The sequence below is a fragment of the Spermophilus citellus genome (genome assembly GCF_964194105.1).
Source record: "Spermophilus citellus genome assembly, chromosome: 16".
NCBI classification, from domain to species: Eukaryota; Metazoa; Chordata; class Mammalia; order Rodentia; family Sciuridae; genus Spermophilus; species Spermophilus citellus.
Genome location: NC_138196.1, coordinates 75,346,895 through 75,362,513, shown reverse-complemented (window position 1 = coordinate 75,362,513; position 15,619 = coordinate 75,346,895). Strand labels below are relative to the sequence as shown.

Sequence of the window (15,619 nt, the reverse complement as noted above, 5' to 3'; positions counted from 1 at the left end):
TGCGAGTGTCTAGCGGCAAAGGAGACCGCTTTGGTTTTCGCGCCCAGCCTGGGAAACGGGTTGGAGCGAGGGAGGCGAGTCGGGGAAGAGATCTGGGAAGAGACCTGGGAAGAGCGGTGCGCGACCGTGCGAAGGACCCCCACCACCTCCGGGTCACCTGGCGCGCCGGGCAACCAATCCGCGGCGCGGCCCGTGCCCCCGCGGCCAATGGGAAGGCGGCGCGGCGCGCTCCCCCGGGGCTATAAGTGCGCGCGGGGCGGCGGAAAGCGAAAGTGGCGGAGCGCAGTGGGCCGGGCCCCAGCCAGCCGCCGGGATGCTCCGGGCTCCCGAGCCGCGGCCGGGCGAGGCGGAGGCGGCCGGCTGCAGTCCGCGGGCCGCGCCGCCCACGCAGTCCAAGCCGCTAACCTCCTTCCTCATCCAGGACATCCTGCGGGACTGCCCCGAGCGGCGCCGCGGCCAAACCGGTCACCCGCAGCCACCGTCCGGGCCGGACCCAAGGCGCGACCCTGAGCCTGAGCCCGAGGCTGGAGGAGAAGGAGGCCGCGCCCGGGCGCCTGCGGAGCCGCTGAGCGCCGGGCCCTGCGCCGCTCCGGGGGAGGCCGAGACGCTGGCGGAGTCCGAGCCAGGTAAGACGGCGAGACCGGGGAGGCCTGGTCCCAGGAGGACCTCCCGGAGCTCGGGATGCCGGGGTGCGGCATCACTGTCCTCGCTATCCCCTGGCCACGGACGAGCCTCGAGGTTAAAACCTGAGCTCCTGTGCAGGGTGGTGCCCTATTTTGACACCGCTTGACCCGCTAAAGTCAGTGGCACCTGCTCAGGCGATTAGAACTAATAAGACTGCATTAATATTAATTATTGTTTGATCAGCAGAAGTCCCTTTGCTTCTCAGTCTCGTGGGCCGTAACACAGTACTTTGGACTGTTCCTTTTGGTCCTTAAGGAGAAATAACACCGTTGGAATATTTATAGAGTAGACTCATTTTCTTTCCCATCACTTCTTCTGCACCAACCTAACGCCTCATTTAGGGTAAAGAGGAATAAAGCCCGAGGATGAACTTGCCATTAGCCCTTGCCGCCTCTCCCATGGCACAAGCCCTCTGTTGCCCACCCGGATGCTATCTCCGGATACCTTTTTGTCTCCCTTTACCGGGTGTCTCACTTCTGGCGTATTTTCCTGCCTGCCTGCTCCCACATATCTTTAACAAACATATCCAGAATCCCCCATTTAATTGTACTCAACAATATGGCAGAAAGTGCAACCACTAAACGCCTGTAACTTCGGATTCTTGCTGATTATTAGAAAACTAATACATAATATACAAATTTACTCATTCTCCTTTCCAGAGAGTTCCTTAATCATGCGAAAAAAGTGAAATGTTTCCAAGATAACAGTGGGCTGTTTTGTTCACTCAGGGACGAGATAAGGGTGGATTGAATTCTGTGCTAAATATGTAACTTTTTTCTTCTAATCCTCCTCCTCCTCTCTTTTCCAGATAGTCACTTTGAGACTTATCTCTTGGACTGTGAGCACACTTCAGGCGCCTTACCAAGCCTTTCCCAGACCCCCAAGCAGCCTCAGAAGCGCTCCCGAGCTGCGTTCTCCCACACTCAGGTCATTGAGTTAGAGAGGAAGTTCAGCCATCAGAAGTACCTGTCTGCCCCCGAAAGGGCTCACCTGGCCAAGAACCTCAAACTCACTGAGACCCAAGTGAAAATATGGTTCCAGAACAGACGCTATAAGACTAAACGAAAGCAGCTGTCTTCAGATCTGGGCGACTTAGAGAAGCCCTCCTCCTTACCAGTCCTGAAGGAGGGGGGCTTCTCCAGGGCCTCCCTGATCTCCATGTATAACAGCTACCCTTACTACCCCTACCTTTATTGCCTGGGCAGCTGGAGCCCTGCTCTCTGGTAACGCCAGCTCAGAGGACAACTATGTGCGATCAGAAACTGCCTTCCCCGGAGAGTCTCTGTGGAAAACTGAAGGGGCTGAGGTCAGGAAGAGCTGGGGTCCAAGAGGTGTGCAGACCAAAACTGTTGGAGGTTTCTGTGGAAATCCCAGATTCTTCACTGGTGGGCCAATGAAAGACCTAGGGCAGCGACTATTTCACTATCTAAATAGTTCCCCCAGTGCCTGCCATAGATCACTGTTGCTTTTAGCTTACTGTTTGAGGAGAGGAAGAGAAAAACCAAGTGCTGTTTTCAGCACTTTGCTTGACTTTGGATAAGCTGTGTGCCTTGCTCCTGAGGATTCTGTTGCTGTGGCTCCATCCTCCTGGGTGATTGATATCAACTCTGAAAGAGCCAACCTAAGGAGAGAAAGACAGCCAAGATGAGGATGTCACCTACTGAAGTAAACTTAGGTTAAAAAAACTCCTATTGGCCTTGGAATGTGGCCAAGGTTTCTGTCTATTCCTGTAAAAGTGAGGAAGGTCTCAATGAAAAGCCCTCATGCTCTGGGCAGGTTGGCATGGGACAGGGGTGGGGAGGTGAAAATCTGAGCTTCTTATTCCTTTTTCAGTAGTATGCCAATTTAAGTATTTACAGGGTGGCTTGAGTAGAACAAGATGCACTCACTGTGGTTTTTAAGACAAGCTGTATAAACAGAACTGGACCAGAAGGGGTGGGACTGTGCCAGAAGAACCTCCGCGTGTCCAAGCAGGGGCCTGAGGAGGGTCCTGTTGCCTGTTTTATTGGCAAAAAGTGGACAGGCGTCTGCCAACCCCATCTGCCCTAGCTGGAAAATTTAGAATGAGAGGTTCCTGGGGTTTTCAGGGTAGAATTTGTTCTCCATTGTAACAGGGGTGACACTTTTTTTTTTTTTTTTTTTAGGGTAAGGTCCTTTCTTCCCTCCTTTTATTTTATTTATTCTTTTCTTTTCTGCAGCAATTACCCACTGAAGGGCTTCTTTTCAGTCCAGGCTTTTAGTTTGGCTACACCTAATAGGCCTTTCTTATTTAGCCCGAGATCTGGTCTTTCTTTTTCTCTTATCACACCCAGCCTTGGAAAAAAAGGGGGAGGGGGGCAGATTCTGAGTCCGCCAAAAGACATACATTTTCTAAAGTAGCAATGCTTATTTCTTTCTTTTAAAAATATACAGCATTAAATCCCAAATCCTATTTAAAGACCTGACAGCTTGAGAAGGTCACTGCTGCATTTATAGGACACTGTGGCTCCGTTGTTACACTTCAGAGTCTAACCCTCTTTGGAAATCCTTGTAGGCAGAGAAGGTAAGGACTAATGCATTTTTGCATGGAAAAAAGAATGTAGTGCCCAGGGGCCAATATCATTGACCCATCTGTCCAGTAGAAATGAAGGGCTCCCAGAGTGAGCAGGGAAGAAACGTACCTGGGCCGTAGGTAGCCCCATCCAGTGAGCAGGAGAAGGAGGGGATATACTTTGCAGGAAGAGGCTAAGAAAAAGGAAACCATGTTCAAAACAACATGGTCGTGGCTTCCATCACCAAATAAACAACTATTCACATGCTTCAGGACCTGTGCTCAGTACTATAACAGATCCCCAGAATGACTTCAGCGAAAACTAGCAGCAAGCCAAAAAAGAAGGTTGGCTGCACTTTTCTGTTGTATTCCTTCAGGTGACCTGGTAGAGAGGAGGCATTGGGGGGAATAACCCAAAAACATTGCCTATGAGGTACCCTGAGGCTGGGAAGTCTATTGCTCCCACTACTTAATTCTGTGCAGTGAGAAACATTTCAATTTCCTCCTATTAAAAGGGCCAGTTTACTGTTGGTGGCCAAACTCCTAAAGTGAGTTGATAGAAAGTTAGCCAGTTTCAGCCCATTTTTCCATGGCTTGTGCTCCAAGTTGAAATCTCCAGTGCCACGTGCTGCCGCCCCCCTCCTCCACAGTACTATAGATGGCTCCAAATGCAGAGGAGCCTCAATTGCTGTCTGCTTTGGACAGTCTCTTAAGCATTTAGTGCTGCTTCTCCACTCCGTACTCTTTCTTCCCTCTCTGAATTCTTTCAACCTGCAGTTCTACAAGGATTAAACATTTACCTGTGATGTGTATTGTGTTGCAAAAAGAAAGTTTGTTTCAAATTATTTTGTTTATCAATCCCTGTTGGAACTAGTCATTCACCCACACCTGAACTGGTAGAAAAATATTTGAAGAAATAGTTTATGAGCCTGACGGGTGACCAGGACAGTCTGTTTCTATCCTGTTTAATAAATTAGTTCACGAACACTGCTTCAATATGTAACATAAAGGTCTGTGACTTGAAGTTTAGTAAAGTACCCCAGTTGAACTTTATTTTTCTATGTATTTTTTTGCAACATGAGTGTTTTAAAAATAAAGTCTCTATGTCTTTATTAGACATATCTGTGTGTGATTCTCAGTCTCCTAAAAACTGCATGCTGTTTAAGGTAGGTATTTCTGGTTACCATATCCTCTGGCCCTCTGCCTGACTGACAAACCTTTTGCTACAAAATCATCCAAAACAGCAGCTTAGCCGGTAGTGGATGAGCATTATTCATTTATAAACGGGCCCTGCCTCCCTTCCAGATAAACAGAGGAAAGGGAGATGAAGTTTCTGTCTTTAATAATCACCCCACTTCAGCCCCAGGACACTTTATATTTAAATAAAGACCATCAAGTATTTACTTGCATTTCTGGAAGGCCCTGAAGGAAACATGGAGACTACAGCAATTCTGCTTTAAAAAGTCTTTTTGCATGTCCTCTCACCCCTAATATTACAGCTTCCCTGGCCCTCTCACTCCTGAGTCTTCCAAAAAATTTTACCTGTAACCAGAGCTGATGGACCTCTTGCAAGCCAGACCTTTGAATTAGAATCACAAGTGTTGACAATCAGTTTTATCATGCTAAAAGATTAACAACACACCCTTCATCCCCCTGCACTAAACTTTATTAAATCCCACAAGCAGAAAGTCTTATGCACCTGATTACCTGGGAGAATGGATGGTTTTCTTCCCTCCTCCTTCAAGGAAATAGAAGCTTAAAAAGTGAGGTGCTTACTTTAGGTAAAACATATCATAATTTCAAAGTATGCTCTAATCCCTTAAGTACATTGTACACACAGGTGGGGCTTCTTGTAGCATGCTCAAATGTAGAGCACAAATCTACAGCCATCCTCCCTTCCTCCCTTCCCCTGGAAGGCCATTAGCTCTCCAATTACAAAGCTCCTGCAGTAAATTAACAGAGCAGATTTTTTTTTTCTGGTAAACCATTTAAAAGCAACTAATCCAGGAAATTAAACAAAAGTATCTTATCTCTCAAGTAGTCCTCTCTGCCTCTTCTTTTCTGTCCCCTTTCCAACTTTCCCTGCTATCTCTGCTAATCTCACACCCACCCAGCTCCTTTCAGCAGCTCCCTTGGCATGTCCCATGTCCCTGCTATTTGGAACTGCTTTTAGTCTGCCTTTCAGTGACTTCCCCTGTAAGTCTCTAGAGCCAGAGTTTTGTCACTTCTGGCCCTGCTGGTTTTCCCCAGGCCTCCTTAGCAAGCCGATAGCCATCAGAGGGGAAGTAAATGTCAGAGATTCACACCTAACAAAAATGTTTTTCTTCTAACCACAAAGCAAATCATTTTCCTTTTAAAAATATTTTTATTGGTAAATTATAATTATACACAATAGCAGGCTCCAATGTGATGTATTTGTATCTGCACACAGCATAATTTGGTCTAATTTGTCCCCCACCCGCTTCTTACTGACCCTCCTCTCCTTTATCCCCCCTGGTCTCCCTTCTATTTTCATGAAGTGCCCAACCTTTTCTCTCTAATTTCTACATATGAAAGAAAACACATGACCCCTGACTTCGGAGTCTGGCTTATTTCATTTGGCACGATATTCTCCAGTTCCATCCACTTTTCCTGCAATGACATAATTTTTTTGTTCTTTATAACAAACTCCAGTGTGTATATATACCACATTTTCTTTATCCAGTTATCTGTTGGTGGACACTTAGTCTGGTTCCATAACTTGACTATTAAGTCTATAAATAGGTATGCAGGTAGCACAACAGTATTTTAGAGAAATACTGAGGAACAGTATAGCTGGGTCTTATGGTAGATCTGTTTCTAGTCTTTTGAGGAACCTCCAGTCTGATTTCCATAGCGTTTGTACTAATTCACATTCTCACCAATGGTGTGTAAGTATACTTTTCCCCCCTACATTCTTACCAGAATTTATTATTATTTGTGTTCTTCATGACTGCCATTCTAACCAAAGTGAGATTAAATCTTAGTATAATTATAGCAAATCATTTTTCTAGGGTGATGTTAATATCATGCATCTTGAAACTGCCCTCAGAGGGAACAGTGACCATGAAGAGAAAGTCACATAGCTTAGGTGTCCTGGAAATAGACCCTGTGTTGGAGAGCGGCATGCAAAATTGAGAGAAACACACCTGGAAGGCCGTGAGGAAGGCAGGTTTGAGGAGAGGGCATAATCGACCAATAACACAGCTGTGCCTGAGGCCTCACCCAGTACTTGAAGCTGCAAAACCAAGATGTCCCACACTGAGAGAAGTGAGATGGGCATTTAATTCCAGCATTAACTGCCTCTTGAAAGTGGAAGGAAACTTGGGAATTGCAGTTTCTTTGGGTGTCGGGCTGTGGCCATCAAGGAACACAGTGACAAGTCTTTGCACCAGTATTGCCACCAGCTGGTGGGATTATGTCCACCCTGTTCAGAGGGACTTGGTGGACACCACTATAAGACATAGGACCCCTTCCTTGGTGGCCCTTGGGGCCATAGTCACCACCATTTTCTGCACGGGGCAAATCGGTGTGAGCGAGTGAGACCAGGGCTGGAGCTCTGAGCTCTACTCTCAGGCATCCAGGCTCTGCCTTTCCCTTGGCCATCATGAACGTGTCACCAAGGCATGTTTTTCAAAGCTGAGTTATTTACTGCTCAAGAGAAAGGGCAGGAACGAGAGTCCTGGAACACGAAGGGCTCCTAGTTTAACCATGGACTTGGCCTCCCTGCAGACTTTCCCAGGCAGAGCAGCCTGTGAAAAGGCAGATCTAACGTCTGCAGGGAGAGCAAAAGAATCCCAGCTTGCATGGGTGTCCTTCCCTCACCTCTGCAGGGCCTCCAGATGTGGCCTGGACTTATTTCCTGAGCGTCAGTGGGTCAGATTTGGGTTTAGGACAGAGACGTAGCCTCCTTTAACGGGACAGTCTCCAGTTGCCAGCCTGTTCAGTCACAGGAGAGCCCTTACCAGAGGCGATGGGGGACAGAGAAAGGAGTGACAGGGATTAGTCCCATTTTCTCACTGGAATGACTGCTGTCATTTGGAAGAGGTTTAGCCCCCAAAGGCTAGCATGCTAGAAATCTGTTTCCTTGTGTTGCAGTGTCACAGTGGTGGAACCATTAAAAGGTAGGACCTAGTGGAAGTCATTAGGCCCCGGGGGCTTCCCTCTCATGATTCAATTAATGTGTTTCACGGGTTGTTATTGAAGAGCAAGCCCCGTCCCTCCCTAGTCTCTTCCTTTCTGTTTTGCCATGTGACATCTCACATGTGTTTCTGCCATGCAATGTGATACCATCTACCATGAATCCCTCACCAGCAACCAAGATTGGTGCCATACTCTTAGGCCTTCAAAACCATAAGACAAAATAAAAATTCCCAGCCACAGGTATATATATCTCCATGATATATTTTTTAAAAGCCTAGAATGTGTGCTGATGCATGGGAGAAAAAACAACAACAACAACAAAAAAGGTTGATTTTGCTTTCTTAAAGGTGGAAGTCCAGCAGCATTTAGTCTCAAATACCAGTAGTGCCCACATTCTCAGGAGCACCTGCAAGATGACCCTGAGTCTACTTTAACACATTAACATTTCCTTGGATGAAGATCTTGGGAATCTCAGACATCAGTATTTTTTAATGCTAATGTCCAAGGTTGCAACTCACTCACTAAGCCTCTTTACAGGGGGTTGTCCTCCTTAGTATCTCAGCCTCAGTGGTGCCAGGACAGGAGAGAGTCACCTGGAGGTGTCAGCCAGGAAGGGAGGCATTGGGAATTTCCCATCATCCCCCTCCTTTGGTTTGCTCTTCCGATCGTTTCTTACTTTCTTCCCAAGCATCCCCCTTTTGGGAATTTCTGATACCAGAATCAGGGAAAACCCAGCCTATCCAGCAAATCCCTCACTCAATGCTTACGGAACCCAACCTGCATGGGTGTTCTGCTTACCTGGTAATCCAGAAGCAATCACTACCCATCTCAAACCCGTACCCGCCAGGGCTGGCAATATATTCTGCCCCATGGAAGGAGGGAAATAAAATGGCCTCCTAGAGTCGCTGAGGATTTTCACCTGCCTGGAACCACAGAGTCCTGTTTGCGCATCGCTGGGAACAGCAGGTGCTATTTAACGTCTGTAGGCTAGCGTCACGCTTCCCTGACAAACCATCCATCAGGATTAAATGGTGTCTTACCGCTGACATAACATTTACACTTCCTTCTGCCAAATCGCTATATTAAACTTTTTTTTTTTAAGCTTGGGTGAAGAGATGGATAAGGGTGGAAGTCATTCAAGGAGGGGAAAGAATATGCCTTGTGGCAACAAGGTTTTTGACTAAAATTTGCATGCAGAGTTGGCATTAGAACTCCACCCCAATGCCTGAAAAGCTTCCATGTGACCCAACCAATATTTGGAAATGGGGTGATGGAAGGGCGTTCCCTCTGCCCAGTTCTTCCATGGAGAGGAATGTCACAGCAGGAACCTGGGGGCAGGAAGGGATGGGATTCTCTCATGACAAGTTTGGAATCTCTCCCCCACTCCATGCTGGGAACTTGCTACTACTTAGGTCTTTCATGGTATTTCCCCCTCTGAGGAAGATCCAAAGCACCAAAGGCCATTCCTGCAGGTTCTTATGTCTTGCCAAGATGGACAGTGGTGAGTGTGGCATGTGTTCTGAGGATTGCCATGGGTACAGATGCAGGCAAGGTACTTATTTAGCTTTAGCAGAGCTCTGGCTAGACTGCCTACATCTCCTTCCTGCGATAACATAACAAATAATGGAGACATCAGCAGGACAGACTTTTGAATTGCACTAGAGAAGTGAGACACTTCCAGAGCCTGCAGAATTCTCTCTGGTTGCCCTTTAGTGAAATGCCCAAACTGGCAGGGTGAATTAAGGATGGAAGATTGGACAAGGTTCCAGGGTCCTCAGTGTGACTCCTGCAAATTAAAACCACTCGGGGTTTTTCATTTTCCTTATCTGCTAAATGAATAGACAATACCCTACATAAATGTGCAAATTGCATTAAGAAATTCTGATGGAAGGAGTTGTTTATTTATTTGTTACTGGGGATGGAACCCAGGGGTGCTTCACCACTAAGCCACATCCCCAGCCTTTTTAAATTTTTTATTTTGAGACAGTGTCTTGCTAAATTGCTTAGAGCCTCACTACATTACTGAGGCTGGCCTTGTACTGCCATCCCCCTGCCTCAGCCTCCCAAGTCACTGGGATTACGAACATGCACCACCATGCCAGGATTGGAAGGAGTTTTTTTGTTTTGTTTAGTTATTTTTATGTGGTGCTGAGGATTGAACCTAGTGCCTCATGCATGCTAGGTAAGAATTCCACCACTGAGCCACAAGCCCAGTCCCAGGAGTTTTTAAACAGGAAAAAGAGTGGGGGGGGGGAATGGAGTGAGAGCTAGTGGTACTAGCAAGGAATATCCATTAAAGACAACAGTAGTGTAGAGTTCAGAGTTCTGCACCCTTGTAGCTCCAGAATCCTGACTCCAGAAATGCTTTTCAGGCCTGGATCTCAGTTGAGTTCTCGGTCACAGGGTCGTGATGTTTCCTGGGAGATAGTTCACCTGCAAAGGAAGAACAAAGGAGAGAGAGAGAGGGAGAGGAGGAACGACGAGTTTCAAGAGGAAGAACTGGATAGGTAGTTTTCCATGGGCTGTGGAGGCATTCTTGTGTGCACGTGAGCTCACGACTCCTCTCAATGGCTTCCGATTGACCCCTGAGTGGAGAGATGGCTCAATATCCTGGAAATTAAGTTTTATTAGAGAGACAGACTGGGGGCATGTCAACTTTGGCTTCAGGAAGGAACAAAAGCTGGATCAGGATCTGAGGAAAGGTGTTCACATTACAACCCAAATAGTTTTTATAAGATCCTGTTCAGGCACACATCCCAGAGGAGCAGGATGGGTTTGCACAAATAGGACACTTCACACACAGAGAAGCAGCCGTGTTGGAGAACAAGGTGCCGTTTACTCCAGGAGGCCGTGAGAAAGGACTCAGAAGACACAGTTAATCATGAACCCCCAAAGCCAGATCTAATTTGATCTTGGGCAGCAACCAGAAGGGTATGATGTCCTGAGCAGCAGAGCTAAGCAGCCCCTCCTTCCTCTGCACTGAGCAGACAGAAGTTGGACACTGAGAAGCTTTGTGTCTGGTGAATGAAGAATAAATAAACAAATGAATGAATCCAGGCTGCTCCAGAAGTACTAGGCTCAGTTCTACGCATCATAATTGGGAGGGTTCTGATGTGGGTCCTCTGTCATGGGGAAGGTTCCTTGAAACGGACAACTCTTTAGTGAAGAGGTCAGAAGAAGGTGGAGGTGCATGGTTCAACTCCAAGATCCTTGCCAAACCTCTGGTCCTACCATTCAAAAGAGAAGTATCAGGCTCTGACCAGGCTAATACCTGCTAATTGTGAGATGGGAGCAAATCACCCCAGCTCCCCTGAGTTTCAGCTACTTCTTTGTTAAATGAGGAAATTAATCCTTTAGGTGGTAAATGGAATCAAATCATTCCTACAGGTCCTATCTCTGACTCCTAAGGGACACCATTGTGTAAGGGACAAAAAAGGAGATCTTTTGATTGATTGATTGATACTTGATGACTGATATCTGAAATACCATCCTTAGAGATTCATTCTTGAATCTTAAGAATTCCTCTACATTTGAATATTCCTGGGAGAAATAATGAACTAAGTATAATGACTAATTTATCCCTGATATGAGTAAGTTTATTGATTTCAATTGAGACAGAAAATGGATCAGGGTAAAGCGTGCATGCGCACTCCCACCTCCCCTCCACACACACATACACAAAAGAAGACTGGAGGCTTGAGAAAAAAAAACATTTCTATTGCTAAATTTCATTTAAGTTTAGTCCTGCCTATAAGCCAAATAATTTTGATTGTCTTATTGCTTAGTTATATATTCTAAGCTTAAGCTATTATATTCTTCTCTTGGAGCCGTTTCAACTTTAGATCTCAGAACATGCACATCATTGCCTGAAATGAATATCTGATGACTTCTCTCTAGTGCATTATTTATGCTTCTTTTCCTTCAACTCAGAAATTAGGGAATATGGAAGAGAACAAAAAGGTCTTCATGTTTATTTTTATTAACTGAAATGTCATAGTTCTAAGCCCTTTGCCTCCTAAGTCAATAATCACACAGGATTCTCTAAATGCAGTATGGTATCAATGATGAAGAGGATGGATTCTAGCTTCAGGTGCAACATGTAATCCTGATTGTCCCTTCAGGTTGGTTCTGTGTGACCTTAGACAAGTTATTTGACAAAAATGAGACTCAAATTCATAATCTTCAAATTAAGTCCTTATTTACAGAGTTGTTCTAAGAATCAAATGAGATAAATCTAGCACATAATAGATCATCAAGAATTTCCAGTTCACTTTACTCTTTTTGAGAAACTGTCTAAACTTTATCCAAATGTATGCATAAAAATTGCAAACTATAATTAAATATATACATATTCAGAACACTCACTCAATATACACATGATTTTCCATGAAGCAACATCACAAGCGGTATTTGCATCAGCATTTTTGTGACCATTTAATATGCCAGTAAGTTAATATCCCATAATATAAACCACCATATTACTGGACACAAAAGTTTAAAGTAGGTAAATAGATTGAAAACAGGCTCAAAGAGAAGTGCAGAAAAACTTACTACAAAGAGAATTAAAGACTTATGTCTTCAAGATACGGTAATTTCTCCTGGGCTGAGCTATAACCCCACAGAATACATATGAGATGCTTCCTATAGGGGAAGGACTATGTCCTCTGAATTAAATAATTAGAGCTAGGCCACAGAACAGGGCTGCTTGCTTCCCTGCCCAAAACTGGATTGCACAAGTACAAAGAAAATAAATCAACAAAAATAGCTAAGCGGCATTTCTAAACATGCCCAGCCGCAAATATTTATGACCATTAGTTCTTGGAGAAAGGTCATTTCAGATAAGACAACTATTTATACAGAAAACAAAAATGAAACATATATTGATTGGTTTTTCATTGACTCTCCCAGCCCTGGGAGAGGTATGGAGCAGGAAAAAGCCTGCCTAAGCAGTTTACACTTGGCCACTGTCTCATCTACTTAAGTGTGGATTAGAGGGAGGAATTCAGAAGCTGAAGTTCAGTGTCTTATGACCACGTGGACCATATCTTTTTCTCCAACTTTTTTTTCAGTACTAGGATTTGAACCCAGGGCCTCGCACATGTTAGACAAATGCTATACCATTAAGTTACACCTTCAGCTATTTTTAAAAATTTATCTTGAGACAAGGTCTCATTAAGTTGCTGAGGCAGGCTTCAACCTTGTGATCCTCCTGCCTCAGTCTCCAGCCTAGCTGTGTTTAAGGGGTGTGCCCCTGTACCCAAATTCCAACATTCTTTATAAAAGAAAGGAAAGGATCCAAAGACTGGAGACTTTTCATGGCCAAGTTAGATCTCTGAGTATGGAGGGACGGAGGAGAAGCCAGAGGAGAAGGCCTCCCCTATTAGTTGATTCAATGAGACTATTGTCCAAAGGTCTGATAACCTTGGGAAATGATCCATTTTTCTATGTCTTCGTTTCCTCATCTCTAAAGTCATCTCTAGGGTCTCTTCCCGCTCCTACCAGTCTATATTTAACAATGTCTGTATTTGAAGCTGTCAGACCCTTTCCATAACTGTCTAAATTCAAAACCATTAAAATTTAAGAACAACATTTGCATGGAAGACACTGTTCAAGCAGATGCCCAGTAATTTGTGACAACGTCCAGCCCAGTTTAGGTTGAATTAATCTGTATAATCGAAACAAAGGGTTTGTTTCACATGACTGCTAGAATCAAAGGGAACAATGCTGTCAGAATAACTAGGTGGCTACAGGGGTGTCCTTACTAGGGTGTTGCAGACGCTGGCTTGGCCAGGGTCTTCAGTATTATTTAAAAGTAAAAGAAATGAGCTAGCAAACCTTGAAAAGACATAGATACAACCTAAATGCTTATGGCTAAATGAAGAAACCAGAATGCAAAGGGCACATACTGTGTGATTTCAGCTACACAATACTCTGGAAAAGTCATAACTAAAGTAGCAGTTAAAAACAAACAAACAAATAAATAAAATAAAATAAAAATAAATCAGTGGTTGCCAGTGATTTGGGGGTAGAAAGAATGAACAGTTGGAGCACAGGGGAATTTTAGGACAGTGGAACTTCTCTGTGATACTGTGATAGAGTGGCTATATGATATTATGCATTTAACAAAACCCATAGTACCATATAGCACAAAGAGTGAAAAAATTATTTAAAAGGTCAGGATCCAAGAAGGAATGGAGAATCTTACCTGCATTACACAATAATGTATAAAACAACTGCAGTAAAGGAGAAGGGGAGGTGGTGATCTAAGTAACTATGGAACTGGGTAGAGACTGGTGATGCTAAAATTGGGGTGGAGGAAGAGCTGTAAAGGAGCAGCATTTCTAAGCTGGGGTTGTGGCTCAGGGTAGAGCTCTCGCCTGCACGTGTGAGACCCTGGGTTCTAACCTCAGCACCTCATAAAAAAAATGAATAAACAAAGTAAAGATATTGTGCCCATGTATAATTAAAAAATATTTTTTAAAAAGGAGCAGCATTTTTGTTGGTTATTAAAGTTAATCTGGTATTAAAATTAAATTAGAGTATTATAACTTTAGGATGTTAATCATAATCCCCCAGTGACTATAAAGAAAATAGTTATAAAAATATACAAGAGAAAATAAGGAAATTAAAATTTTAGTACAAAAAAATCAACCAAACACAAAAGCAGAAAGTAATGCAAGAAATGAAGCACATAGAAAATACAGGAAATGACAGTCAAAAATAAATGATCAGTAATTACTTTTAATGTAAATTGATTGAATTTTCTAATCAAAAGCAGAGATTGATTGAATGGATTTTAAAAAAAAAAGACATGATCCAACAAGGTGATGTTTATAAGGCTCACTTTAGATCCAGAGACACTAATAGATTAAAAGTGAATGGATGGAAATGACATTGAATACAAAGAGTAATAAGAGTAATCAAGAGAGTAAGGGTGGCTATTCTAATACCAAACTAAATAGACATTAAGTCAAAAAAGATCACAAGAGACAAAGGAGGACTTGGTATATTCAAAAAGGACTGAATAGAGCAAGATGATATCACAATTATAAACATTTATGCACATAGTAAGAGATAATCAAAATATATGAAGCAAAAAATTAACAGAGCTGAAAGGAAAATAGACAGTTCTATAATAGTAGAGGTTAGACTACCTCACCCTCAACAATGGATGGAGCAAGCCAACAGAAGGTTAAGATTAAATACAGGACTTGAACAACATGACAATGAAGTAGATCAAGCAGACCTACACAGAGCACCACCCAACAGCAACAAAACCACCTGATTCTCAAGAGCATGTGGGCATTCTTCAGTGTATACCATAAGTTATGCCATTAACTAAAGTTCAATAGATTTTATCTTCTCTAAACACAATAGTGCTGAGGTTTGAAAGTCCCCTCTAAAATTGACGTTGATATTTCATGACCACTTCTATCAGCCCCGAGATGAAAATACCTCACAAGAACAACCTAAAAGAGGAAAAGTTTATTTTGGCTCATGGTTTCAGAAGTCTCAGTCTATGGTCAGCTTACTCCATTGCTCTGGGCCCAAGGTGAGGCAGAGCATGATGGAGGCAGAACATGATAGTAAAAGGACATGACAGATCTCCTTGTGGCAGCAGAGAAGCAGAGAGCAGGGAGGGACAAAGGGGCCCTGGAAGATATAGTTCAAGGCCACACCTGCAGAGACCTGCTTCTTCCAGTCATGCTCTACCTACCTACAGTGACCACCCAGTAGTCCATTGATCTATCAATGGATTAATCCAGTCCATCTGGTGGATTAATCCACCGATGAGGTCAGAGCTCTAATCATTAACTTAAAAGTCAGACTTCCATCCTTGCTACACTGGGAATCATGCTTTCAAAGTGTGAGCTTTGCTGGGGACATTCCAGATCAACATTGTACGTATTGAGAGGTAGGACATCTAAGAGGTGACGGATTAAGGCCATTGTCATAGAGGTGGGCTCTTGGTAAAAAGGTTGAATTCAGCCTGATTTTCCTGTTTCACACATGCTTGCTTGCTTTTCCTCCACAGTATCATGTGAGACAGAGAATCAGAGGAGAGATAAATGAAATAGAGAACGAAAAAGCCAGAGAGAAAAGTAAGAACAACACACACAACACACACACACACACACACACACACACACACAAACAACCACACCAAAATCTGGTTCTTTGAAAACCGAGTAAAAATGATTAATGTTTGCCTAAATTGACTGTGAAAAGAGTAAGAAGTCTCAG

At 43.9% G+C, this 15,619-nt stretch overlaps 1 protein-coding gene across 1 annotated transcript; it reads left to right on the top strand.

The window, feature by feature from the left end:
- The first annotated feature begins 286 nt into the window (after positions 1–286).
- Positions 287–4,238, top strand: NKX3-1 (NK3 homeobox 1). The gene is made up of 2 exons (XM_081269504.1): positions 287–626; positions 1,493–4,238. The coding sequence occupies exons 1-2, from the start codon at positions 314–316 to the stop codon at positions 1,909–1,911; spliced, it is 732 nt and encodes a 243-aa protein (XP_081125630.1). The 5' UTR covers positions 287–313; the 3' UTR covers positions 1,912–4,238.
- Positions 4,239–15,619: the final 11,381 nt, after the last annotated feature.

Coding starts and splice junctions, on each gene's coding strand:
- NKX3-1 (XM_081269504.1), top strand. CDS start 314: ATGCTCCGGGCTCCCGAGCCGCGGCCGGGCGAGGCGGAGGCGGCCGGC. Junction 627..1,492: donor GCTGGCGGAGTCCGAGCCAG/GTAAGACGGCGA, acceptor TCTCTTTTCCAG/ATAGTCACTTTGAGACTTAT.